Source organism: Hypanus sabinus, chromosome 4 (assembly GCF_030144855.1).
Source record: "Hypanus sabinus isolate sHypSab1 chromosome 4, sHypSab1.hap1, whole genome shotgun sequence".
Lineage (NCBI taxonomy): Eukaryota > Metazoa > Chordata > Chondrichthyes > Myliobatiformes > Dasyatidae > Hypanus > Hypanus sabinus.
The window spans coordinates 14629706-14652755 of record NC_082709.1 but is presented as its reverse complement, the minus strand read 5'-3'; the positions used below and the strand labels follow the sequence as shown (position 1 = coordinate 14652755).

The following is a 23050-nucleotide window of genomic DNA, read 5'->3' as shown; positions in this document are numbered from 1 at the left end:
TCTCTGACCTAGGTCTGATGCGTGTACAGCTTTCAGACAACACTGCTTTGTGCCAATTATATATAATTTTGTGATTATAATTTAAAGTATTTTACATTGGCTACCCTTTGTGACTACTTTCATATTCATTGACCCTCAACAAGCAAGGAATGAAAGATGTTGAAGATGTTGTTATGCTGTAGTTGATAAAAAAAACTGAGATCATTAGTATTTCATTGCACGTTGACTCCAAGAAAGAAAAAACAAAACTTCCTCAAAAAAGATACTTCTTTTAATCACAACATATTTAATTTTCATTCTCATAAAAGATACATTAATATCCTCAGAGAATAAGCTGAAACAACTGCAGATTATCATATTTCCATACCAATCATTTACTCTCCTAGATAAGCTATTTCAATATTTCACATTCGTAAGTCTCACTCAGGCAGACACTCCTTGTTCTGAAGGTTTATAATCCTGCACCACCCTCCCCCCCCCCAACCATCCTCATACACAAGATGCTCATTCCGGTGACATGGACACTCATTCATCACTCAGTTAAACTAGAAGCAGACAAATTTTTGCTGCTCGTGGCTTGGGTATCTTGGAGTTCATAAGTTTTTTATATAAAACCCCAAGTGTACTATTCTGAGAACACTGGGTATTATCTATTGGCTGCAAGTAAATGAAGCCTGTCCATCCGATTAGAAGCCGATTTTAGGTCTACTCGCCCTATTAAGTCTTTTAATGATTTCTAGATCGCATTTTCAGCCCATGATTGTGTTATATTTAAGTAAGTCAGAATACAATTTACAGCATTGAAATATTTTACAAGTACCATGTAAGTGCAGACATTTAAACATACGTTGCATTGCTAACAATGAAAGGAAATTAAATCAAGAAGACCATGGGGCCAATATATTTCCTTCTTCTGATCACAATTTATATAATTGTTAATGAATATTTGGTTTAAAGCAAATGCAAAATGTGTCAATATTCAAATGACATTAGAAAGTGCTATTAGAAATATTATCTGTGGCTTTCAACATACTTGACATAGTCAAAATTAGGTAGCCTGAAGGGAACGTCCCTCCATTTTTTATAGGTACTTTTTTCAGAATTCTTCTCGTTGATACATACAGCAAAATATCTGATTGACAAGCAAGGTAAATCCACTCCACGATGAACCATCATTGTTCCCCAAGACTTTGAAATAAAGAAAGCAGAAATACGTTAAGACTTTGTTGAGCAACTAAACAGTTATCAATTGATCTTGTTAAAATCAAATTAAATTTCATTTACCTGACCACAGCTCCTACAAAAAATCTCTTGATTTGTTTGGTAATCAAGACATTTCTCTTGCAAGGACTGGTTTTCTCGCACTCCATACAAATCTCTGCAATGACAGATGGGTAATTAAATTCATATTTAAGACTGAAAGAAATAAATTTTATCACTTTAGTCAAAGCACACAACTTTGCTGGCATTACATTAATTGTGCCAAGCAGTAAGAAGAGCATTAAAAAGTTCGCTATGAAAATATTTTGTGAAATATTTAACAAAATATTTTAATATCAAACAATAAATAATGAATTTGTCTTCTAAGTCAGTTTTGAAGTGAAGAAGTATTATACAGAACATTATTTTCACCAAGAGTTTTATCCTTGCTGAACTGAGGGTTTAAAATTCAAAAACTTCATGAGTCGCAATGGCTATAATATTATAAAAATGACACCCCAATAAGGATGGTGGGATGGAAACATCTCTCTACCAAAGGAAGTATAAGGCATTCCTTCCTCAATGAACCTGCAGGACACCTTTGGGCAAGATGTAGCATCTGCTTAGACCCACCCCCCCCAAAGCCAGTGCATACATATCCCATGTCCTGGTTATGCAACCACTGACAGGTAGACAATCTCTGAAGACTATTTTTAATGCCTGGGTCCACCCATCTTGCAAAGATACAGCCCAGTTGAAGGCAATGGAAAACCAATTCTGTAAAAAAATGTGCAAAGAACAATCATGGCTATATGACACAGCACATAATCATTATGATGATGAACCTGATTGATTTTGGTAAGTAACTATTTTGATTTACATTGAAAATGTAAATACTGAACCATATTTCAAAACTTTTATATGTTATAGATAGAATAAGCAAGAAAATCTGAAATTAAAACAGACAAGTATGGAATTACAAACTAGATTTATAAATACATTTAAAGAATGGCCACTGCCAGAATGAAATTTTACATCAAATATAATATTTAATGAAGGAAAAAATTAAAAAATTATGTTTGACTTCTTTGAGAAAACATATTAAAAATTGAAAATTATGCATTCATGTAAAGCTATTAAAAGTTTTAATGAACCTTACTTGAAGTCATCTGTAACATTCACATGGTGCATGTTTTCAATTACTTGAATATCTTTTCCTGTACAAACAAGTCTGCTACAGGTACTGCACTGGAAAGTCACTTTAGAAGGATCACTTTTTATTCTTTTTCCCAAATCTTTCCTCTTTTTCATTTTGTGCTCCATTATGTTCTGCAATTGCTTTTCTTCTATCTAATGATTAGTAAAGAAAAATATTGTTAAGTAGTACATAAACTGTTTTGAAAATTTGTTGTACAGTTCTTCATCCGAATTTGTTCTAATTCAATTATTGACTATTCCAACCTGAAGCTGAGCTTGAATCGAAACCTAACAGAATGGTTAAACTGGCTAAGAACTGATTCCAGCACACTATTATTCTTCAGTGTAATAAAAAAATGAAGTGATTTAGACAATATTTGAAATTGGCCCCAATGTTGTATTCTGGATCAGTATCAGAATCAGATTTAATATTACCAGCATATGTCCTGATAGTTGTTCCCTTTGCGGCAGTAATACAATACACGATAAATATATTATGAAACTGAATTATAGTAAGTATATATATGTATATTAAATGGTTACATTACAATAAGTAATGCAAAAACAGAAATAAAAAGAAGTGAGGTAGTGTCCAAGGGTTCAGTGTCCATTTAGAAATCGGATGGCAGAGGGGAAGAAGCTGTTTCTGAGTCGCTGAGGGTGTGCCCTCAGGCTTCCTGATGGTAACAATGAGAATAGGTAATGTCCTGGGTGGTGGCAGTGCTTAACCAATAGTGCCACTTTCCTGAGGCACTGCTCCTTGAAGATGTCGACCAATCCTGAGCAATGTGCACCCATATTCAAATCTATACACGGGCAGAATAATAAGCCTAGGAGTTGTAATGTGGCCTGAAAATGTGTATCAATGCTGTATGTAAGTCTCCAAATGGCACTATTCTGTCAAGCGCACTCCCAAGTCATTGAATATGGTAGAAAAGGCCATGCATGAGAAAAACTGCACAGGGAGCTTTCTGCCATCAGGTTCTCATCAGCAGGGACTGCAAAGGGAGCAGGTTTAGCAGTTCTTTGGAAGGGAAATTGTGTGACCAGGTGGAGAGCAGACATCAGGGAAGAGATGGGGAGGGTGATCTTTTTAAACTATTGTTTAGTTGGAAACCACACCACAAACTCCCTGACGGTGGCCTAAAAGTTGCCCCTTTTAAATAACAATGAATAGATCATAACCCTGTTGTTGCATTGTGCAAAGCTCATGCTGCATACAGGCAATACTTAATGGTTCAACAATGTACAATTGATGTTACAATGGTCACTGCATATTTGATATCTATATATAATCTTCCATCCATACACAGGGAAGGGGAAGAATCCAAAAGTGTGGGTGCATTCTTTCATATGCAATGCTAGGATATTCTTAAGTCACTATGTTCGTACCAAAAAAAAGCGTATTCCAGAGTATACTAAAATTTTTGTTTAAAACCCAATGACAGATATAATGTTGACAAACTGTGTCTTCAAATCAAAAGAAATGCACCTAAATTAGATGGAAAGAGTTTATGAAGTATTTTGCTCATCAGCATTTGACAGACTAGAAAAAAATGTAAGGTTCTTTTTTTAAAACTTTTGGTTACCGTGCAGACAGGAACGGGAAAAAATAGTGATGACGTTAGTGTAACATATGTCATCTTGACTGAAGTATTGACATGCTAAGCAGAAAGGTCAAATATTGTCAACTTTTAGCTGCTTTGGAATCTATATTCACCATCTTATCTGCCTTGATATTAAACTAGTCTTTGGAGTCAAAAGTAAGGTTTGAATCCATAATGATATTTGACTGCCAACTGCCACATTAGTTGAGCACGTTTCTGGAAGTAAATGTGAGGTTGCCTAATCAAAGAGACAGTCATAAAATGCAGGTGGAGAAAGCAGACTTTAAAGCCGCTAAAAACCCAATTTATGTTTTGGTTCTTGATTCTACAGCTGAGGATTAAATCACGTTATAATGTTCTGATTATTTTACAAATAAATGATTTGCAGTTAATGCCTGTGGGATGTTATTCTGTTCCCTAGCCTTTTTCTATGTTGACATTCATTAAATATGCCTGGTTTCAACCACTAGATGCTTTAAATTTTTTTTGAGAGATTTGAATTACAATATAAAACAATAATTTCTACAAAGTGATTAAATCCACAATTTACAATAGTACATGAATTTTCACATAAAATGTGGAGACGTGATGGACTATTCTTCCTCTAATGTAACACTCCAAAAATGTAACTCAACTGCATAAAGTCACCCCCTCCTTGATAGTTCTGTGCACATGCTGTACTATAGACGTGGGGCAATGTACAATGCTTTTGAAGTTTAGATCAATGTGATTGACTTTCAGCCAATTGTTTTTACTGAGGTAATTTGGTTACAGCATTTAGGCACATTTTAAACTAGGTTTTCTGGGTTATTTTACAAATTTCACATGGCAAATTTAGAAACTAACTTTGAATAAAACTATGCATTTGAAAAAAAAACACCAAGTTAACAGACAGAAAATGGTAGAGGAACTCAGCAGGTCAGGCAGCATCTATGGAAATGAATAACAGTCGATGTTTTGCGCCGAGACCCTTTCTCAGCACTGAAAACTCAGAGGGAAGATGCCAGAATAAAAAGGTGGGGTGGGGGGTGAAGAAGGAAGCAGGAAGGTGAGAGGTGAAGGCAGGTAGGTGGGAAAGATAAAGGGCTGGAGAAGAAGGAATCTGAAAGGAAAGGAGAGTGGATCATAGGAGAAAGGGAAGGAGGAGGGGACCCAGGGGGAGGTAATAGGCATGTGAGAAGAGGTAAAAGGCCAGAGAGGGGAAGAGAAGAAGAGGGCAGGGGAGTTAATTTTTTTTTTGCCAGAAGGTGAAATTCATATTCAAGCCAGCAGATTGGAAGCTACCCAGATGGATTACAAGGTGTTGCTCCTCTACCTTGATCAATACCAAATGCTGTCCCATTAAATATTTCTTTTATATTACCTGCTTCTTGTATTCCTCTTCTGGCATGTCTTGCACTTTCTGAATCGCTTTATACATCATGGATTCACGGAAATCATTTAAATGTTCACGTTCAAGAACTCCTGATCCCTCACGGGCTACAAGTGCATAAGTGCTGTCATATGATCGAGCCCTGCCACGAGCCTTTAAACAAGCAATAGGGTAAATCAAAATATTGAGTATGATTACTGCTGTTGAGAGGTGTATTAAATGAGCGGGAGCAGACTCAAATGGCCTAATTCTGCTTCCAGCTCTTATAGTCTAAGATTATTTTTCTCTATGAACAGAAAAGTTGCTTTGAGAATTACTGAAGGTTCAACCTTGGTATTTACTTCAATTAATAATTCTATAAGTAGCCCAATTAAATGTAGACCGTCAAAGTAACAATTTAGTGAGAAAGGTGGTTTTGAGTTTGCCGACTCTCACCTGTTGAGAATGCAGCATAAGTACAACAAAATATGATCAATCTTTTTATCTCAGGCTGGATCTATTTTGAAAGGTGTGGTTAAAAGGCCTGTTTCTTCAAGGAAATAAAAATCTTTTAAATGAAAATGGATGCTTTGTGATATGAAAACAACTCTAAGGTTGTCACGTTAGACAGGAAACATCCTGAATAGGATAGCCCGTCTGAACCCCTCCCCGACTGCAGAATTGTTGATAGCTCCAACCACATTTGAAGCCTGCTAAGTTCATTAACAGTTAGGCTTTCAGAACGTCAACCAATTATTAATATCTGCTAGCTGTTCAAAATTTGAAAGCTACTCCATTATTTGTACTCCTTTCAATCATTCTCAAGAGATAGTTTGAAATACCTAAAGTAAAACGATGCAAAACTGACTCCAATGAACTTACCAAAAAAAAAATCTTTATTTCAGATTATTTGGGCTCAGACCCATCTAATAATGACCTTGGGCCTCATTATCAAACAAATGTGTGTGCATTACAATAAATGGCTTCTCGAGAAAATGTATTGACTGCAGGTTGTTTTCAAGGAGTTTTACACTGCTTTGCAAGTAGCTTCTTGTGTTCCTTATTTTACAGAGTTGGCCCACTTCCATCTGTTGAGAATACAGTGGAAGTATAACAAAATGTTATCAGTCATTACCAAATGTTGAGAGTAGTTCTGGAGTGGCGGGGTGGAACTATGCCCCTACTAAAGGATGGGTAAGGCATCCCTTCCCTCCGCTAGCCTGCAGGACACCCTTGGGTAAGGTGGAGTATCTTCTTAGCCCCTTGATCAGGGCCACATGAAGCCATGGGGACAGGTAGTGGATGATCGTATGAGCAGCTGGTGCATGTCACAAGGTCCTGGTTATGCAACCACAGACGCAAGGTAGACAATCTCTGAAGAGTACTGATAATGGCTGGAGGTCACTCATCTTGTAAAGACACTGCCCAGCAGGTAGTGATGGCAAAGCAATTCTGTAGAACTTACCAAGAATAATCATGATCAAGGCCATGGTCGCCTACATCATACGGAATGCTACATGATGATGATGATGAGTGGTGAGCAGTTCAGCTAGTGATCTTGTTGTTGTTTTTTTGCAGGTGGATTCACAGGTGGGGTGGGAAGGGCAAGGCAGACGTGAGTTGCAGGTACTGCTGAGCTCAGTTGAGGCGGGGTAATGTTCAAAGCAACTTAAATAGTCATTTCATGGAATCAGTCATATGTTGCTTTTAAAGCCAAAATCAGCGAATCAAGCAATATGGTAGCCTAGCGGCTGGCTCAATGCCTGGGTTCATTTCCGGCCACTGCCCGTAAGGAGCTTATACATTCACTGTGCCCATGTGGGTTTCCCCCGGGTGCTCCACTTTCCTTCCGCAGCCCAAAGATGGACTGGTTGGTAGGTTAATTGGTAATTGTAAATTGTCCCGTGATTAGGCTGGGGTTAAATCAGGGGTTCCTCGGTGGTGCAGCTCGAAGGGCCAGAAGGGCCTATTCCACGCTGTATCTCAACAAATAAATAACGAGGGGAATTAATGTGGTTCAGAACTAAGCCAGATCTAATATTCAGGACAAGGGAAGCAATGAAAGCACTTGGTTAATCTGGAGTGAAGAACATGTTGTGAAAAGTTAATTAAACAGAAAGGTTTGAATTGGACAATATTCTGGAGATAATAATTGTCCTGTGTTAAAAATGACATAAGATCTTTAAAGACAGTTAATGTCAATATAATAGTGAGGTTGAAAATGAACTGCATAAACAAGAGAGCAAAGACAGCTAATTTGTTTTCTTAACACTGAGAATGAGAAGACTGTATGACTCATCTTAGATTGCAAGGCAATGAAATAGCTCAAAGGGATCAAGAAAGGAAAAAGCTATGCATCACAAGCATTGATGTGTAAGATGACTCCATACACGTTACTAACGGCGAAGGGCAGCAATGAAAATCTGGGGAGAGGAACAAAAATGGTTTCTTGGGGGGGATTCCAGAGGCGAAAGTAAAAAGGTGGAAAAAGTTCACTGCCTTTACTTGTAACCCATAGCGGAAGATCCTCATGCTGGGTGCTGCAGGAATGGAGATGGGCTAGGATGCTGTGATCCATTTCGTTAAAGTGCTGAGCTGAAGAAAAGTCCTTAATTGTCTTGCCTACCACTTGCAATATCTATTCTACATCCACAGAATGGTTACGAAGATAAAATTCAAAGAAAAAAGCTCCAAGGTCTTTTAAAAGTCTATTAAGTTTTAATCAGAATATTAGGTAATTCAGATTTTTTTCTTTTACTAAGTTATTGTACTACTGCAATATATCAATGGTGTAAACAGGGCAAAAGTAACTTCTAATGCTGGACATTTTAATTTGCCCATGAAGCAGATGGAAACCCAGTAATCTGTAGAGAAGCTTTTCCTAATTTACCACAATTTTGAATTTTACCACCTTGCCTTTGTGTGTGTGATTACTAATATAATAACGTATACCTCCTAGTTATTTTTTTCTCGATGATGATCCTTCCACAAGTTTTGGATGGGTTTTAACCAGGTCTCAGTAGAAAAATGTTAAGACTCACACCCTATGCATTAACCAGCTCCCCCGTTTATTGAACTCTTAAGAAAAATATCACTGAGTCAAATAATATACATTTATAAATACTAAAACTGAATGACTACACTTATACTTTGTGCACTATACTCACCTGGACCATGGCAATCTCATTAGTGACGAGGCCATAGCGAATTACAAAGTTACATTCCTTGATATCCAGACCTTCTTCTGCAACAGTTGTTGCAATCAGAAGGTTTATTTCTCCATCATGGAATTTACTGAGCACCTCCTTCTGTTCATTCTATTTAAAGTGCAAGGTTAAATGAAAAAAATTAGAAATGGACAATACATTGACACATGACAAGAATGTAGGGAGTTACTTATCTATAGAGTCCATGCTAAACCATTTAAACGGCCTACTCCCATCGACCTGCACTGGGACCATATTCCCCCCCCCCCCCCCCCACCCATACCCATGTATCCATCCAAACTACTCTTAAGCATTGAATCGAGTCACATGCACCACTTGTGCTGGCAGCTTGTTTCACACTCTGAGCAAAGTTTCCCCTTGTGTTCCTCTAAAACTTTTCACCCTTCACTGTTAACCCATGACCCACAAAATCAATTGTCCAGATGATCATTCCTATTCAGGGCCCTGTTATCTTCCTTTGATAATCATTTGAATGAAGTCAATGGGATTAATTCAAGAGGCAGAGTACAATGAACTGAAGTCAAAACAATTTTTCAGTATCTGAATCATTTTACTGGCTTTGACAGTCATAGAGCAATAGAGCACAGGTACAAGTCCATACCCAAATAACTAGTCGCAATTTCCTGCATTTGGCCCATAGCTCTCTAACCCCCAACTCTGCATGCACCTATCCAAGTGGTTCTGAATCCGATTCAGAAAGAGGTTTAATTACCACTGTCACAGGTTGTAAGACATTTTGTGACAGTACAGTGCAAGACATTAAAAAGTTACTATAACTTGCAATAAAAAGTATAATAAAGAAATAGAGCAGAAGAGGGACTGCATGGGTAATGTACATAGCTTCTTGGACTGTTCAGTAATATGATGGTGGAGAGGAAGAAGCTGTTCCTAAGACACTGAGTATGGGTCTTAATGCTCCTGAATCTCCTCCTTGTTGGTGTGAAGCTCTAAGTATTTGAAAATTATATGCAATTCAGAGGAAGCATTGTAGATACATTGTAACTACAGAATTATCCTGCTGTTGCCTTTGATCTTTAACCTATAAAAATGTTATGTAATTTTGGATCAGATTCCAGATCAGGTTTACTAATCACTGACATATTTGTGAAATTTGATGATTAATACTCTGGGGATAATGGGGTTGAACACCAAGCTTTAATCGCTAAACAGCAGCCTGATAAATATATTGCTGTTGTCCAGGTGCTCCAAAGCTGAACAGAGGCGCAGTGAGATTGCATCCACAGCAGAACCTCAGAAAGGTGGCATCCATCATTAAGGACACCCACAAACCAGGATATGCCTTCTTCTAATTGCTACTATCGGAAATGAGGTACAGATGTCTAAAGACACACACTCAGTGATTCAGGAACAGCTTTTTCCCCTCTGCCATCTGATTTCTGAATGGGCATTGAACTCATAAACACTACCTCACTACTTTATTTCCTATTTTTGCACTGCTTATTTAATTTTATTGTTTAATATATATACTTCTTTTCTTTCTTCTCTCTATTGTTATGTATTGCTTTATACAGCTGCTGCTAAGTTAACATGACTCTGACTCTGATTGCAACCGGTTGAGACTTTACTATCATTATTTGTCCTTTAAATTTCTGTACAGTGGAGCTGAGACCTGAGCTATGTTAAAGGCATAATATTTGTAATACTTGTAAAGGCACAAGTTGTTGACGTAGAATCATTGTGAAGTAACAAATGCAAGGAAGGTATACCTGAGTCATGTGCTTGAACTGACTGTTACTGCCAGCTCCAGTTAAGTAATGTGCCTTAATTCCAACATCCTTAAATTTCTCATTCTCTTCAATCCACTCGTGCAGAGCATGTGCATTTTGACGAGTCTTTGTAAATACGATGCCTCTTGAATTTCGGTTTTTAGTGAATTCCTGAAGTATAGCTATTCGTAGTTTTGTCAGATTTCCATTTTCATACTGAGGCATTCCAGCAAGACTCTGAAGTTTGGCTTGTTGATCTGAAAGGGGAATTAAAGAAAAAAATCTATCATGTTAGAGCACCCACATCTGCTCTCGAATTCTAAACAATGCCCTAAAGTGAGTGAAACTCTTCATTATCATAGCATATGCCCTTCAATGTGCTGATATGTAACATTATTATGTAGGGTACACAACACAGCAAAGGCTAGGAATATGAAATAAAAACAGAACCTTAGGAGAATCCAGAGATTAAAATTAAAAGTACTGTTCTTTTAAGCATATTGTAATAGCTTGCACTTGGGCAAGCAGAACATATTTTCAGAAGTTCTCAGGTGATACAAGACATGCAAAACAGATTTACAGAGGATAATCATGGAAATGGAATTAGTTGGTTAGCTGTACTGGCATATGCTAAAAGCACTCTGTATATGTTGTATTGCACTCTGATTCTCCTGTGAATCTTGCCTCTTCATGTTATAATCATAAGTTGTATAAGATGTTGGCAAGGCCTAAGACCATAAGATAAAGGAGCAGAATTAGGCTAACGGGCCCATTGAGTCTGCTCCGCCATTTCATCATGGTTGATCCATTTTCCCCCAGCCCCAATTTCTTGTCTTCTACCCATATCCCTTTATGCTTTGAGCAATCAAGAATACGTCATCCTCTGTCTTAAATATACCCAATAACTTGGCCTCCACAGCTGCCTGTGCCAATGAATTCTACAGATTCATCACTCTTGACTATAGAAACTCCTCCTCATCTCTGTTCTAAAAGCATGCCCATTTTTTTTTCAGACTGTGCCTTCTGGTATTAGACTCTCCTACCATAGGAAACATCCTCTCCACATCCACTCTATCAAGGCCTTTCAACATTTGATAGGTTTCAACTGGGTCACCACTCGTTCTTCTGAGTTCCAGTGAATACAGACCCAGAGCCATACAGTGCTCTTCATATGACAACCCGTTCAAACCTGGGATCATTCTCGCGAACCTCCTTTGAACCCTCTCCAGTGTCAGTACATCCTTTGTAAGGGGTCAAAAACTGACCACAATGCTCCAAGTGAGGCCTCAAAGATAATTTGGAGTATTGTGTTCAGTTTTGGTCACTGATCTATATGAAAAATGTAAATAAGGTTGAAAGAATACAGAGAAAATTTACAAGGATGTTGCCTGTCAGGAGGACCTGCCTTATAAGATTGAATAAGTTAGGATTTTATTCCTTGGAACGCAGAAGATTGAGAGGAGATTTGATAGAGGTATACAAAATTATGAGGGGTAACAATAGGGTAAACGCAAGCAGGCTTTTCCTACTGAGATTGGGTGGGACTACAACCAGAGGTCATGGAGTAAGAGTGAAAGGTGAAAAGTTTAAGGGGAAACGCCTTCACTCAGAGGGTCTTGAGTGTGTGAAATGAGCTCCCAGTGAAAGTGGTACATGCGAGCTTGATTTCAATGTTTCAAGAGAAATTTGGATAGGTAGCATAGATGTTTGATACAGGTATGGAAGGCTATGCTCCCGGAGTAGGCAGCTTAAATGGTTCGGCATGGACAAGATGGGCCGAAGGGTCTGTTTCTGTGCAGAACTTTCTATGACTCTTAAGAATTCCTCTCAGGGTGTATTATAATGATAAAGAACTTGAGACAGCTAATATCAAGCATTGGAAATAAAGGGGCAGTTACCTCTGAGTGATCTCTACCAGTTCCTGAGGTTATTTGGTGAACTGGGGCTTATAAAGGAAAATAAAACCATATCCTGCCTTCTTTCTCATAAATACAGCTGGGGAGATGACTGAAGACAATGAATTACTGTATGATAAGTTTACATAAAGTTGTGAACACTAATCAGTAAGTGAGCAACACAAGAGACTGAAGATGCTGGAACCCGGAGCAACAAACCATTTGCTGGAAAACTCAGGAAATCAAACAGTATCTGCTGGTGGAAAGGAACCCTTGACTTTGCAGGTCAAAACACTGCATCAGAACCAAGAATGGAGAGGCCTTGACCTTCCACACTTTGCCTGTTCTGCTATTTCTAATAGCTCTCTCATCTTTCCACTCTCAACATCGATGCAACGTTTTCGACCCAAACATCTAATGTTCAATCTACTGAGTTCCTGCAGCAGATGAGGTCTACAAACTTCAGTGCTTGCTTTGTCCGCAATGAGTGTTTTATCTCTTCGAGAGGTATTTTTATATAAATCCTGTTACAAAACCATTCATTTTGGAAGAATTCACAGGGCCTCTAAGTTATTATGTTGCATAAAAAATGGCTGAAATGTCAGTAAAATTCATCGTGAAATGTAAAAATGCATTACCATTAAATAAGGAAAGAAGAAATTTATCAGTGTCATCCAATTTTGACTTCGGTACCTCCTCCTCTTCTGAATATTTTTTCCTTCTTTCGCCTTTATAGAAGTCCATGAGATAATTATACGCATCAATCATCCGAATGGTATCATTAATCATCAAAGCATCATTGTATTTTCTTAAATGCTCTGCACAGACTCGTAGCTTACGATCCTCTGTCTTTGCTCCTGAGGGTGTCAATTAATAGCACAAACAATTCTGCATTATACATCAATTTACAGTGCAACTTAGTCAAACATTTCGTAAACAGTAGCCATCCATGAGACCATATAGGAGCAGAATTAGGCCATTTGGCTCATCGAGTCTGCTTCACCATTTCATCATGGCTCATCTATTTCCATCTCAACTCCATTCTCCTGTAAGACCTCAGTCCCACATGTATAAACGTACGCTTACGTTCATACTGCATACTGTTCAAAATAGCATTTGAAACTCTTTCAACCACAAAGTCATTAAAAATGTCCCCAATTTTTCAAAGCGAAGCTAAGTTTTGTTTTGAATGAGTAGCTCAGTTCATCTGCTTTACAGGACAGTCGATTATCTGGGGATCAATTATTAGTTAGACAGGGGTCTAAAAATGCCATAAGTTCATATACTGAACATATAGGCTGCTTTCTGATTTGCCATCTGCCATTCATGAATACCAACTAGATTGGCCATCTGCTTCAGGGGGAGCCTGCATGTAATTTCCCAGCTTAGGCTCCGATGATAACTAGGATTCCATTTTTAAATTCCAAATCACAAACAACTGAGCACAGAGCCCTTTCTTTGGCATCAGGTACTGAAAGGCGAAAGCACTAACTTATCAACAGAAAAAGGAGGTCAGAGGGGGCTGGTACAGGTGAAAAATAAAACTTGGTTTGCTGCTTTACTATGTGGGATTTTACCCTCTAAAACCAATGAGGATTAGTTTCCCTATTTGGCTGCACGTCTTGGGCGACAAAGTGGTTTATGATTGACTGTGGGTGCATTTCACACATTGCTTATCTTAAGTAAAAATAATTGCTGTCACATTTATCAAAATACTCCTTGATCTTTCCTCAATTCACTAAATCTCCTTCCTCAAATATTTAATCACTTCCCTATTGATGACTTTTGTTGAACTTGTACACAATATCCTACCAATTTCTTGATTGCTTGCAGCGCATATCTTAACATAATTTCCTGAGCAATTTCTTCTGAACTTTCAGTGCAAAAGCATGCCGTCTTTCATAAAATAAAGGCAGTCCTGTAAACAAATCCAGCTGGAAATGAAGAACAGATAATGCAGGGAAAAGATATCTTTGCTCTGCATTTCAGCTGCCAAGGGTTTGAACATCTGACTTTCCTTCTCCCTCCACAAGAAAGGACTGACCTGTTGAGTGTCTCTGGCAATTTCTGTTTTATTTCTGCTATTTTCAAAGTTCAACAATTCAAAGTAAAATTTATTATCAGAGTACATAAACTTCACCACATATAATCCTGAGTTTCTTTTTCCTGCGGGCATACTTAGCAAATCCACAGAAAAAAAACTGTACAGAAGATCAATGACCAAACTATGCAAATGCAAATATATACATAAATATCAATAAATAATGAAAGCATGCAATAACAAGATTAAGAGTCCTTGAAGTGAGACCATCAGTTGTGGGAACACCAGAAATAGAATGAGTGTAGTTATCCCCTTTTGTTCAAGAGCCTGACGGCTGAGGGTTGATGGTTGATTGGATTAAGGCAGAACCAAATGTTGCTAGCCTAATGCCTTATACAGGTCATCTAGATCCTGGGAAAGAATCATGGAAACTGTTTGCAACTTGCTAGTTAAATATACAAAGAAAGTAAAGGTTCTTTTAGGTTTGGGATTCCTATATTGACGGCAACATACAAGAAGAACAAGCTATATAAAAGGCTTACTTCAGCAGGAACAGAATAACTAAGCAAAGGTTTCTTTACTATTTTTGATTAGATTTCTCAAAGTTTACTTAATGTATTTAATTTTGTACAGCAATCTTACAATGCATACTCAACTTGTTTTTATGCCATGGAGATTACCATTAACCAAGGGGTCTGTGCACCCCAGGTTGGGAACCCCTGATCTAAAGCTTGCAAATACAAGCAAAATGACATCATACAAACCCAACTACAGTGGTTAAAAATGAAGTAAATATGTGAGGTAAGGAATTCAAAGGAAAAGAAATAAAGGATGGCCAACCGATTTTTAAAAATCCACATACAGACCCAGGCCAGATAAGGACAGACAGGACTCACATACAGACCCAAACTGGGTGAGGACGGACTGGAGTCACATAGAGACCCAGACCGGGTGAGGACGGACTGGAGTCACATTCAGACCCAGACCGGGTGAGGACGGACTGGAGTCACACAGAGACCCAGACCGGGTGAGGACGGACTGGAGTCACGTTTAGACCCAGACCGGGTGAGGACGGACTGGAGTCACATACAGACCCAGACCGGGTGAGGACGGACTGGAGTCACATAGAGACCCAGACCGGGTGAGGACGGACTGGAGCCACATACAGACCCAGACCGGGTGAGGACGGACTGGAGTCACATAGAGACCCAGACCGGGTGAGGACAGACTGGAGTCATAGAGACCCAAACCGGGTGAGGACGGACTGGAGTCACATAGAGACCCAGACCGGGTGAGGACGGACTGGAGCCACATACAGACCCAGACCGGGTGAGGACGGACTGGAGTCACATAGAGACCCAGACCGGGTGAGGACGGACTGGAGTCACGTACAGACACAAACTGGGTGAGGACGGACTGGAGTCACATACAGACCCAGACCGGGTGAGGACGGACTGGAGTCACATAGAGACCCAGACCGGGTGAGGACGGACTGGAGTCACATAGAGACCCAAACCGGGTGAGGACGGACTGGAGTCACATAGAGACCCAGACCGGGTGAGGACGGACTGGAGTCATAGAGACCCAAACCGGGTGAGGACGGACTGGAGTCACATACAGACCCAGACCGGGTGAGGACGGACTGGAGTCACATACAGACCCAAACTGGGTGAGGACGGACTGGAGTCACATACAGACCCAGACCGGGTGAGGACGGACTGGAGTCACATACAGACCCAGACCGGGTGAGGACGGACTGGAGTCACATACAGACCCAGACCGGGTGAGGACGGACTGGAGTCACATACAGACCCAGACTGGGTGAGGACGGACTGGAGTCACGTACAGACCCAAACTGGGTGAGGACGGACTGGAGTCACATACAGACCCAGACTGGATGAGGACGGACTGGAGTCACATAGAGACCCAGACCGGGTGAGGACGGACTGGAGTCACATACAGACCCAGACTGGGTGAGGACGGACTGGAGTCACGTACAGACCCAAACTGGGTGAGGACGGACTGGAGTCACATACAGACCCAGACTGGATGAGGACGGACTGGAGTCACATAGAGACCCAGACCGGGTGAGGACGGACTGGAGTCACATACAGACCCAAACTGGGTGAGGACGGACTGGAGTCACGTACAGACCCAGACAGGGTGAGGACGGACTGGAGTCACATACAGACCCAAACTGGGTGAGGACGGACTGGAGTCACATACAGACCCAGACTGGGTGAGGACGGACTGGAGTCACATACAGACCCAGACCGGGTGAGGACGGACTGGAGTCACGTACAGACCCAGACTGGGTGAGGACGGACTGGAGTCACATAGAGACCCAGACCGGGTGAGGACGGACTGGAGTCACATAGAGACCCAGACCGGGTGAGGACGGACTGGAGTCACATAGAGACCCAGACCGGGTGAGGACGGACTGGAGTCACATACAGACCCAGACCGGGTGAGGACGGACTGGAGTCACATATAGACCCAGACCGGGTGAGGACGGACTGGAGTCACATACAGACCCAGACCGGGTGAGGACGGACTGGAGTCACATACAGACCCAGACCGGGTGAGGAAGGACTGGAGTCACATAGAGACCCAGACCGGGTGAGGACGGACTGGAGTCACATAGAGACCCAGACCGGGTGAGGACGGACTGGAGTCACATAGAGACCCAGACCGGGTGAGGACGGACTGGAGTCACATACAGACCCAGACCGGGTGAGGACGGACTGGAGACACATACAGACCCAGACCGGGTGAGGACGGACTGGAGTCACATACAGACCCAGACTGGGTGAGGACGGACTGGAGTCACACAAGTGATTATACTAATGAAATGTCTTACAATCACAAACTGTACATCATCTAACCTGTTTTCTCCTTTTGAACAATCCACTGCTCGTAAGACTGGGTGCCAAAGTCTGAATCAGCGCTTCGTTTCATGAAGCTGTGGATTTGCGTCATCATGTCTTTGATCTGGCAGCCGAAAGGATCCTTTAAGATACACAAATATCACATTAGTTGCAGCTTCTTTATAAATTCTCCATGATCTGCAGTGCCTGTTGAGTGTGACACTTGAAATATTGGTCATGCATTTGCACTGACAGTGCCACTTTTGCTTTCACATAGATCAGGCCTTCCAAGAACAGCACTGAAATATGTTATGGGAGATAGCTATTGTTCTCCCGGACAATACAAAGCACGACAGATATTGAAAGTATTGTTTGATATTAAGTGGAAATGTAGAATGAATCAGACAAAAAGCCGGAGTAAGGGAAAAGGTTTGATTGCTGTTCCAGGGCTGTATCTTTCTCAGTGTTGCTACTGTAGATATTACAGTGTAAATGGAAAATGGATATTAAAATCAAACAAACTAGCGTAAGGAAGGAACTTCTTAATCTTTTCAATGCCAAATTGGACTTGGATATTAAATCTTGGATTACATCTCCACGGAAGATATCCCTGTTAGGGGTGTGACCGAATATTTATTTATTTACCAACACAGCACGGAACAGGCCCTTTACACCCAACAAGCTGCAATGCCGAACAACCCATCTTTTTAACCCTGGCCTAATCGCAGGGCAATTTACAATGACCAATTAACCCACTAACCGGTACGTCTTTGTATTATGGAAGCTGAAGCACCCGGATGAAACCCATGCGCTCACAGAGAGAACGTAGAGAATTGAATTCTGAACTCCGGAATGCCCCGAGTGTAATAGGTTTGCGCTAACCACTATTTACTGTGGTACCCCTATAAGTTAATGTAGAATATAAACTATGAAGCATAAGGTGTCACGATTGGGAAAGACTGTCTGGATGGAGGAATCCTACTCGGCAGGCAAGTGAAATTTGCAGCTATATTTTAGATCAAGTCCAAAACCAAACAATTCACCCAAGGCTCTCCTCTACAATCACTCTGAGCACCGGTGCCCCACAAGGCTGTGTACTCAGTCCCCTGCTGTACTCACTGTACACCCATGATTGTGTAGCCAAGTTTGCATCGAACTCAATATATAAGTTTGCTGATGATACCACAATTGTAGGCCGTATCTTGGGTAATGATGAGTCTGAGTACAGAGAGGAAATTAAAAAGCTGGTGGCATGGTGCGAAGACAATAACCTATCCCTCAACGTCAGCAAAACGACGGAATTGGTTGTTGACTTCAGAAGGAGTAGCGGACTGCACGACCCCATCTGCATCGGTGGTGCACAGGTGGAACAGGTCAAAAGCTTTAAGTTCCTCGGGGTGAATATCACAAATGACCTTACTTGGTCTAACCAAGCAGCGTCCACTGTCAAGAAGGCCCATCAGCACCTTTACTTCCTGAGAAAGCTGAAGAAATTTGGCCTGTCCCCTAAAACCCTCACTAATTTTTATAGATGCACCGTAGAAAGCATTCTTCTAGGGTGCATCACAACCTGGTATAGAAGTTGTCCTGTCCAAGACCGGAAGAAGCTGCAGAAGATCGTGAACATAGCCCAGCACATCACACGAACCAATCTTCCATCCTTGGACTCACTTTACACCACACGCTGTTGGAGCAGTGCTGCCAGGATAATCAAGGACACGACCCACCCAGCTGACACACTTTTTGTCCCTCTTCCCCCCGGAACAAGGTTCAGAAGCTTGAAGATTCGTATGGCCAGATTTGGGAACAGCTTCTTTCCAACTGTGATAAGACTGCTGAACGGATCCTGACCCGGATCTGGGCCGTACCTTCCAAATATCCAGACCTGACTTGCACTACCTTACTTTCCCTTTTCTATTTTCTAATTATGATTTATAATTTAAATTTTTATTCTATTTACTTCGATTTGTACTTCAGGGAGCGCAAAGCGCAGAATCAAATATCGCTGTGATGATTGTACGCTCTAGTGTCAATTGTTTGGTGACAATAAAGTAAATAAGTAATTCTGCCACACCTTAGGAGAAAGGGTTGTAACTAATGTTGATTACAAAAGCACCTCTATGCTTTTAGCAATAATACCAGAAGTACCTCAGCTCGTTCTTCAGCAACCTCTACTTTCTTCACTGGATCTTTCACCTGGTCCTTCAGTTGCTCCTGGTGAGTCCTCACGGTCATTAATTTACTAGCATCGAGATTTGCACAAATCTACAGAATTAAAAAGGAGCAAGAGTGTGTCAGTTAGATTCAGATAAGAAGTTGATTTGTTGTTTGATGATTAATTTCTTCCAGTAGTTCCTCAGCAGTGCCTTTATGCCTCTCACTGAAAGCTAAAACTGAGCCAGGATTCACTACCTCTTCAAAGTTCAAAGTAAATGTATGACCAAAGTACAGATATGTCACCATAGACAATCCTGAGGTTCATTTTCTTGTGAGCATACTCAATAAATCCAATAAACCTATTAGAATCAATGAAAGACCACACCAACTTAGACGTTCAACCGAAAGAAAACAAACTGTGCAAATACAAAATGAAAGCAATAACAATTATAAATTTAGAAGCAACAAATAAAGAACGTGAGATGAGGAGTCCTTGAAAGCAAGTCCACAGGTTGTGGAACATTTAATTGATGGGTGAGTCAATTTATCCCCTTTGGTTCAAGAGCATGATGGCTGAAGGACAATAAATGATCCTGAACCTAGTGATATGAGTTCTGGGGCTTCACACCATTCAATATCCTTCCACAATGTGCATCCCTTGTGGGGTACCTCCGCAAATGCATTGCCTCAAACTTTTCCAGTTGCAATATTTGGCCCACTGAACAAACCATCTCTACCTTCTTTCAACCTGCTTCAGTTACAACCATATGCCCACATCTGATGTTCTTTATCGTGCTTGTTTGTAATTAAGAATATGACTTCTTGTCCTTAACGACGTCATGTTGGCTGTCACTGATTTATAGAAGAACCCCGTCTGAACAACAGTTCGTTCCAGCCTACACGAAGTAGCTACACTCCATCCATGCTCAGCCATAGACAGCACTTGTACTAGTGGGTCTCCTACTTCAAGAAAAGTTATACAATCTGTATCTTTGACTGGTTGCAGGTAGCAGCACCTTACTCTGTAAACCTCAGGAAAGAAATAAACAGTGATAATTAAGAAATATAAGTAAAGGAAACAATTGCAGAAAATTAAAAGGTTAAGTATCTGTATTCTTACTGGCATGAATGTGGGAGACAGGATTAACAAATCTGTGACTGACTTGAAAATTGCTGAAATTGTTGACAGTGAAGAAGGTGAGAGAGGTTTTTTAAAAAATTTAAATTCAAGATTATTTATCATTCAACCATACTCCTTCTTCCCAGAGAGCTGCAACAGGTGACCCTGTGGAATGAGGGCCTGGTCTGCACAACAACCAAGGCCATGCAGCTCCCCTGCCGTTGGTCTCTCCAATGAACGAGTAAACCACACACTCCTCATGTCCAACAGGCGATTACAAGAAAAACGACCAAGGCAATCATTTTCACCGCTGGTTCGACAGTTCACTGCCTCCAACGCCTTCCTGTAACGGGTGGTAACATGGTTCAGCTCCACCACTATCAAGCAACTCGCTAGTGGGGTAGACCTGCAGGTCTTAACATTTAGTGAAACTACAAAAGAGGATAACCACACTCATTCTATTTCTGGTGTTTCCACGACCAATGGTCCTTCTTTAAGTATTCTTTATCTTGTTATTTCATACTGAATTGAATTGAATTGACTTTATTTCTTACATCCCTCACATACATGAGGAGTAAAAATCTTTATGTTACATCTCCATCTAATTGTACAATGTGCAGTCATAGTAATTTATAATCATTTATAATAAATAGAACAGTCAATGTAACATAGAGTACAGTGTGAGTTCATCAGTCTGATGGCCCGGTGGAAGAAGCTGTCCTGGAGCCTGTTGGTTCTGGCTTTTATGCTGCAGTACCATTTCCCAGATTGCAGCAGCTGGAATAGATTGTGGTTGGGATGGCCTGGGTCCCCAAAGATTCTATGGGCCCTTTTTACACACCTGTCTTTGTAAATATCCTGAATAGTGGGAAGTTCACATCTACAGCTGTGCTGGGCTCTCCGTACCACTCTCTGCAGAGTCCTGCGATTGAGGGAGGTACAGTTCCCATACCAGGCAGTGATGCAGCCAGTCAGGATGCTCTCAATTGTGCCCCCGTAGAAAGTCCTTAGGATTTGGGGGCCCATACCAAACTTCCTCAACCGTCTGAGGTGAAAGGGGCACTGTTGTGCCTTTTTCACCACACAGCTGGTGTGTACAGACCACATGAGATCCTTGGTGATGTGGATGCCAAGGAACTTGAAGCTGTATACCCTATCAACCCCAGATCCATTGATGTCAATAGGGGTAAACCTGTCTCCAATCCTCCTGTAGTCCACAACCAGCTCCTTTGTTTTTGCGACTTTGATGGAGAGGTTGTTTTTTTGACACCAGTGTCAGAGAGATGTCTTCTTCCCTGTAGGCCACTTCATTATTGTTTGAGATAAGGCCAAACAATGTAGTGTCATCGGCAAATTTAATTAGCAGATTGGAGCTGTGGGTGGCGATACGGTCATGGGTATACAGGGAGTAAAGGAGAGGGCTCAGTATGCAGCCCTGAGGAGTTCCTGTGTTGAGAGTCAGAGGGGCAGAGGTGAGGGAGCCCACTCTTACAACATGCTAGCGATCTGACAGGAAGTCCAGGATCCAGCTGCACAAGGCAGGGTCAAGGCTGAGGACTCTGAGCTTCTTGTCGAGCCTAGATGAAACTATGGTGTTGAATGCTGAACTGTAGTCCAAAAACAGCATTCTCACATAAGCATCTTTCAGTTGTATTGGTAGGCGAATTGTAAGGGGTCCAGTTTGGGTAGTAGTAAGCTGCAGATGTAATCTTTGACCAGCCTTTCAAAGTATTTGCTTATTACTGAGGTGAGTGCGACAGTACGCCAGTCATTCAGACATGTTACCTTGGTCCTTTTTGGTACTGAGATAATGGTGGATAATTTGAAGCAGGAGGGCACTCTACACTGGGAGAGGGAGAGATTTAAAATGTCAGTAAACACACCTGCTAGTTGTGCTGTGCACATCCTGAGTACTCACCCTAGGTGCCGTCCAGTCCCGCAGCCTTGTGACTGTCCACTCGTTGGAAACACCTGCATACCAGGTTGCAGGTTGTAGCAGTGGCTTTCCTCGGAGGCTCAGAGTTAGCAACATTGAACTGAGTGTAAAAGTGATTGAGCTCATCTGGGCGAGAGGCCGCGATGTTGGCAGCACCACAATGTTTGACTTTGAAGTCTGTGATGTTATGCAGCTCTCACCACGTCACGTGTGCTATTTGTTGAGAATCTTAACTCAATCTTCCCCCTAAATTGTTGTTTCACATGCTTGATAGCTTTGCGCAGATCACAGCTGCTTTTCTTGAGCTCTAACTGATCACCAGCGAGGTAAGCTTGATGCTGCGCTGTAAGTGCTGCTCACATGGAACTACTGACCCAAGCTTTCTGGTTTGGGAAGACCCTGACCGACTTCTGGGGGACAGCTTTGTCGATGCACATCTGGATGAAGCAAGTGACTCCATCCGTGAACTTGGAGACATCCTCATCTCGGAAGACAGTCCAGTCGACGTTATCGAAGCAGTCCTGCAGCATGGAGGCCGATTGGTTGGACCAACAGTGGACGGTTTTAACTATGGCTGCCTCTTGTTTCAGCTTCTGCCTGTACATCGGCAAAAGCAGGATCAAAGAGTGATCTGATTTTCCAAAAGTTTGGTGAAGGAGAGCTTTGTAATCATTGTGGGAGTGTAGCCCTTTCTACACTGTATGATTCTATAACTATGAGAACAA

The 23050-nt window shown here is 41.2% G+C and overlaps 1 protein-coding gene across 1 annotated transcript in view; it reads right to left on the bottom strand.

Moving 5' to 3' along the window:
* Positions 1–249: 249 nt before the first annotated feature.
* ifih1 (interferon induced with helicase C domain 1) overlaps positions 250–23050 on the bottom strand; it is a 118773-nt gene continuing 95972 nt past the window's right edge. Inside the window, exons 8-16 of the mRNA XM_059966449.1 lie at positions 19261–19377; positions 17131–17254; positions 12843–13061; positions 10310–10566; positions 8523–8672; positions 5368–5529; positions 2360–2550; positions 1285–1378; positions 250–1188 (exon numbers count right to left, since the gene is read on the bottom strand). Coding sequence (XP_059822432.1) covers positions 1012–1188; positions 1285–1378; positions 2360–2550; positions 5368–5529; positions 8523–8672; positions 10310–10566; positions 12843–13061; positions 17131–17254; positions 19261–19377 — 1491 coding nt within the window. The 3' untranslated portion in view covers positions 250–1011. The remainder of the gene's footprint in view (positions 1189–1284; positions 1379–2359; positions 2551–5367; positions 5530–8522; positions 8673–10309; positions 10567–12842; positions 13062–17130; positions 17255–19260; positions 19378–23050) is intronic.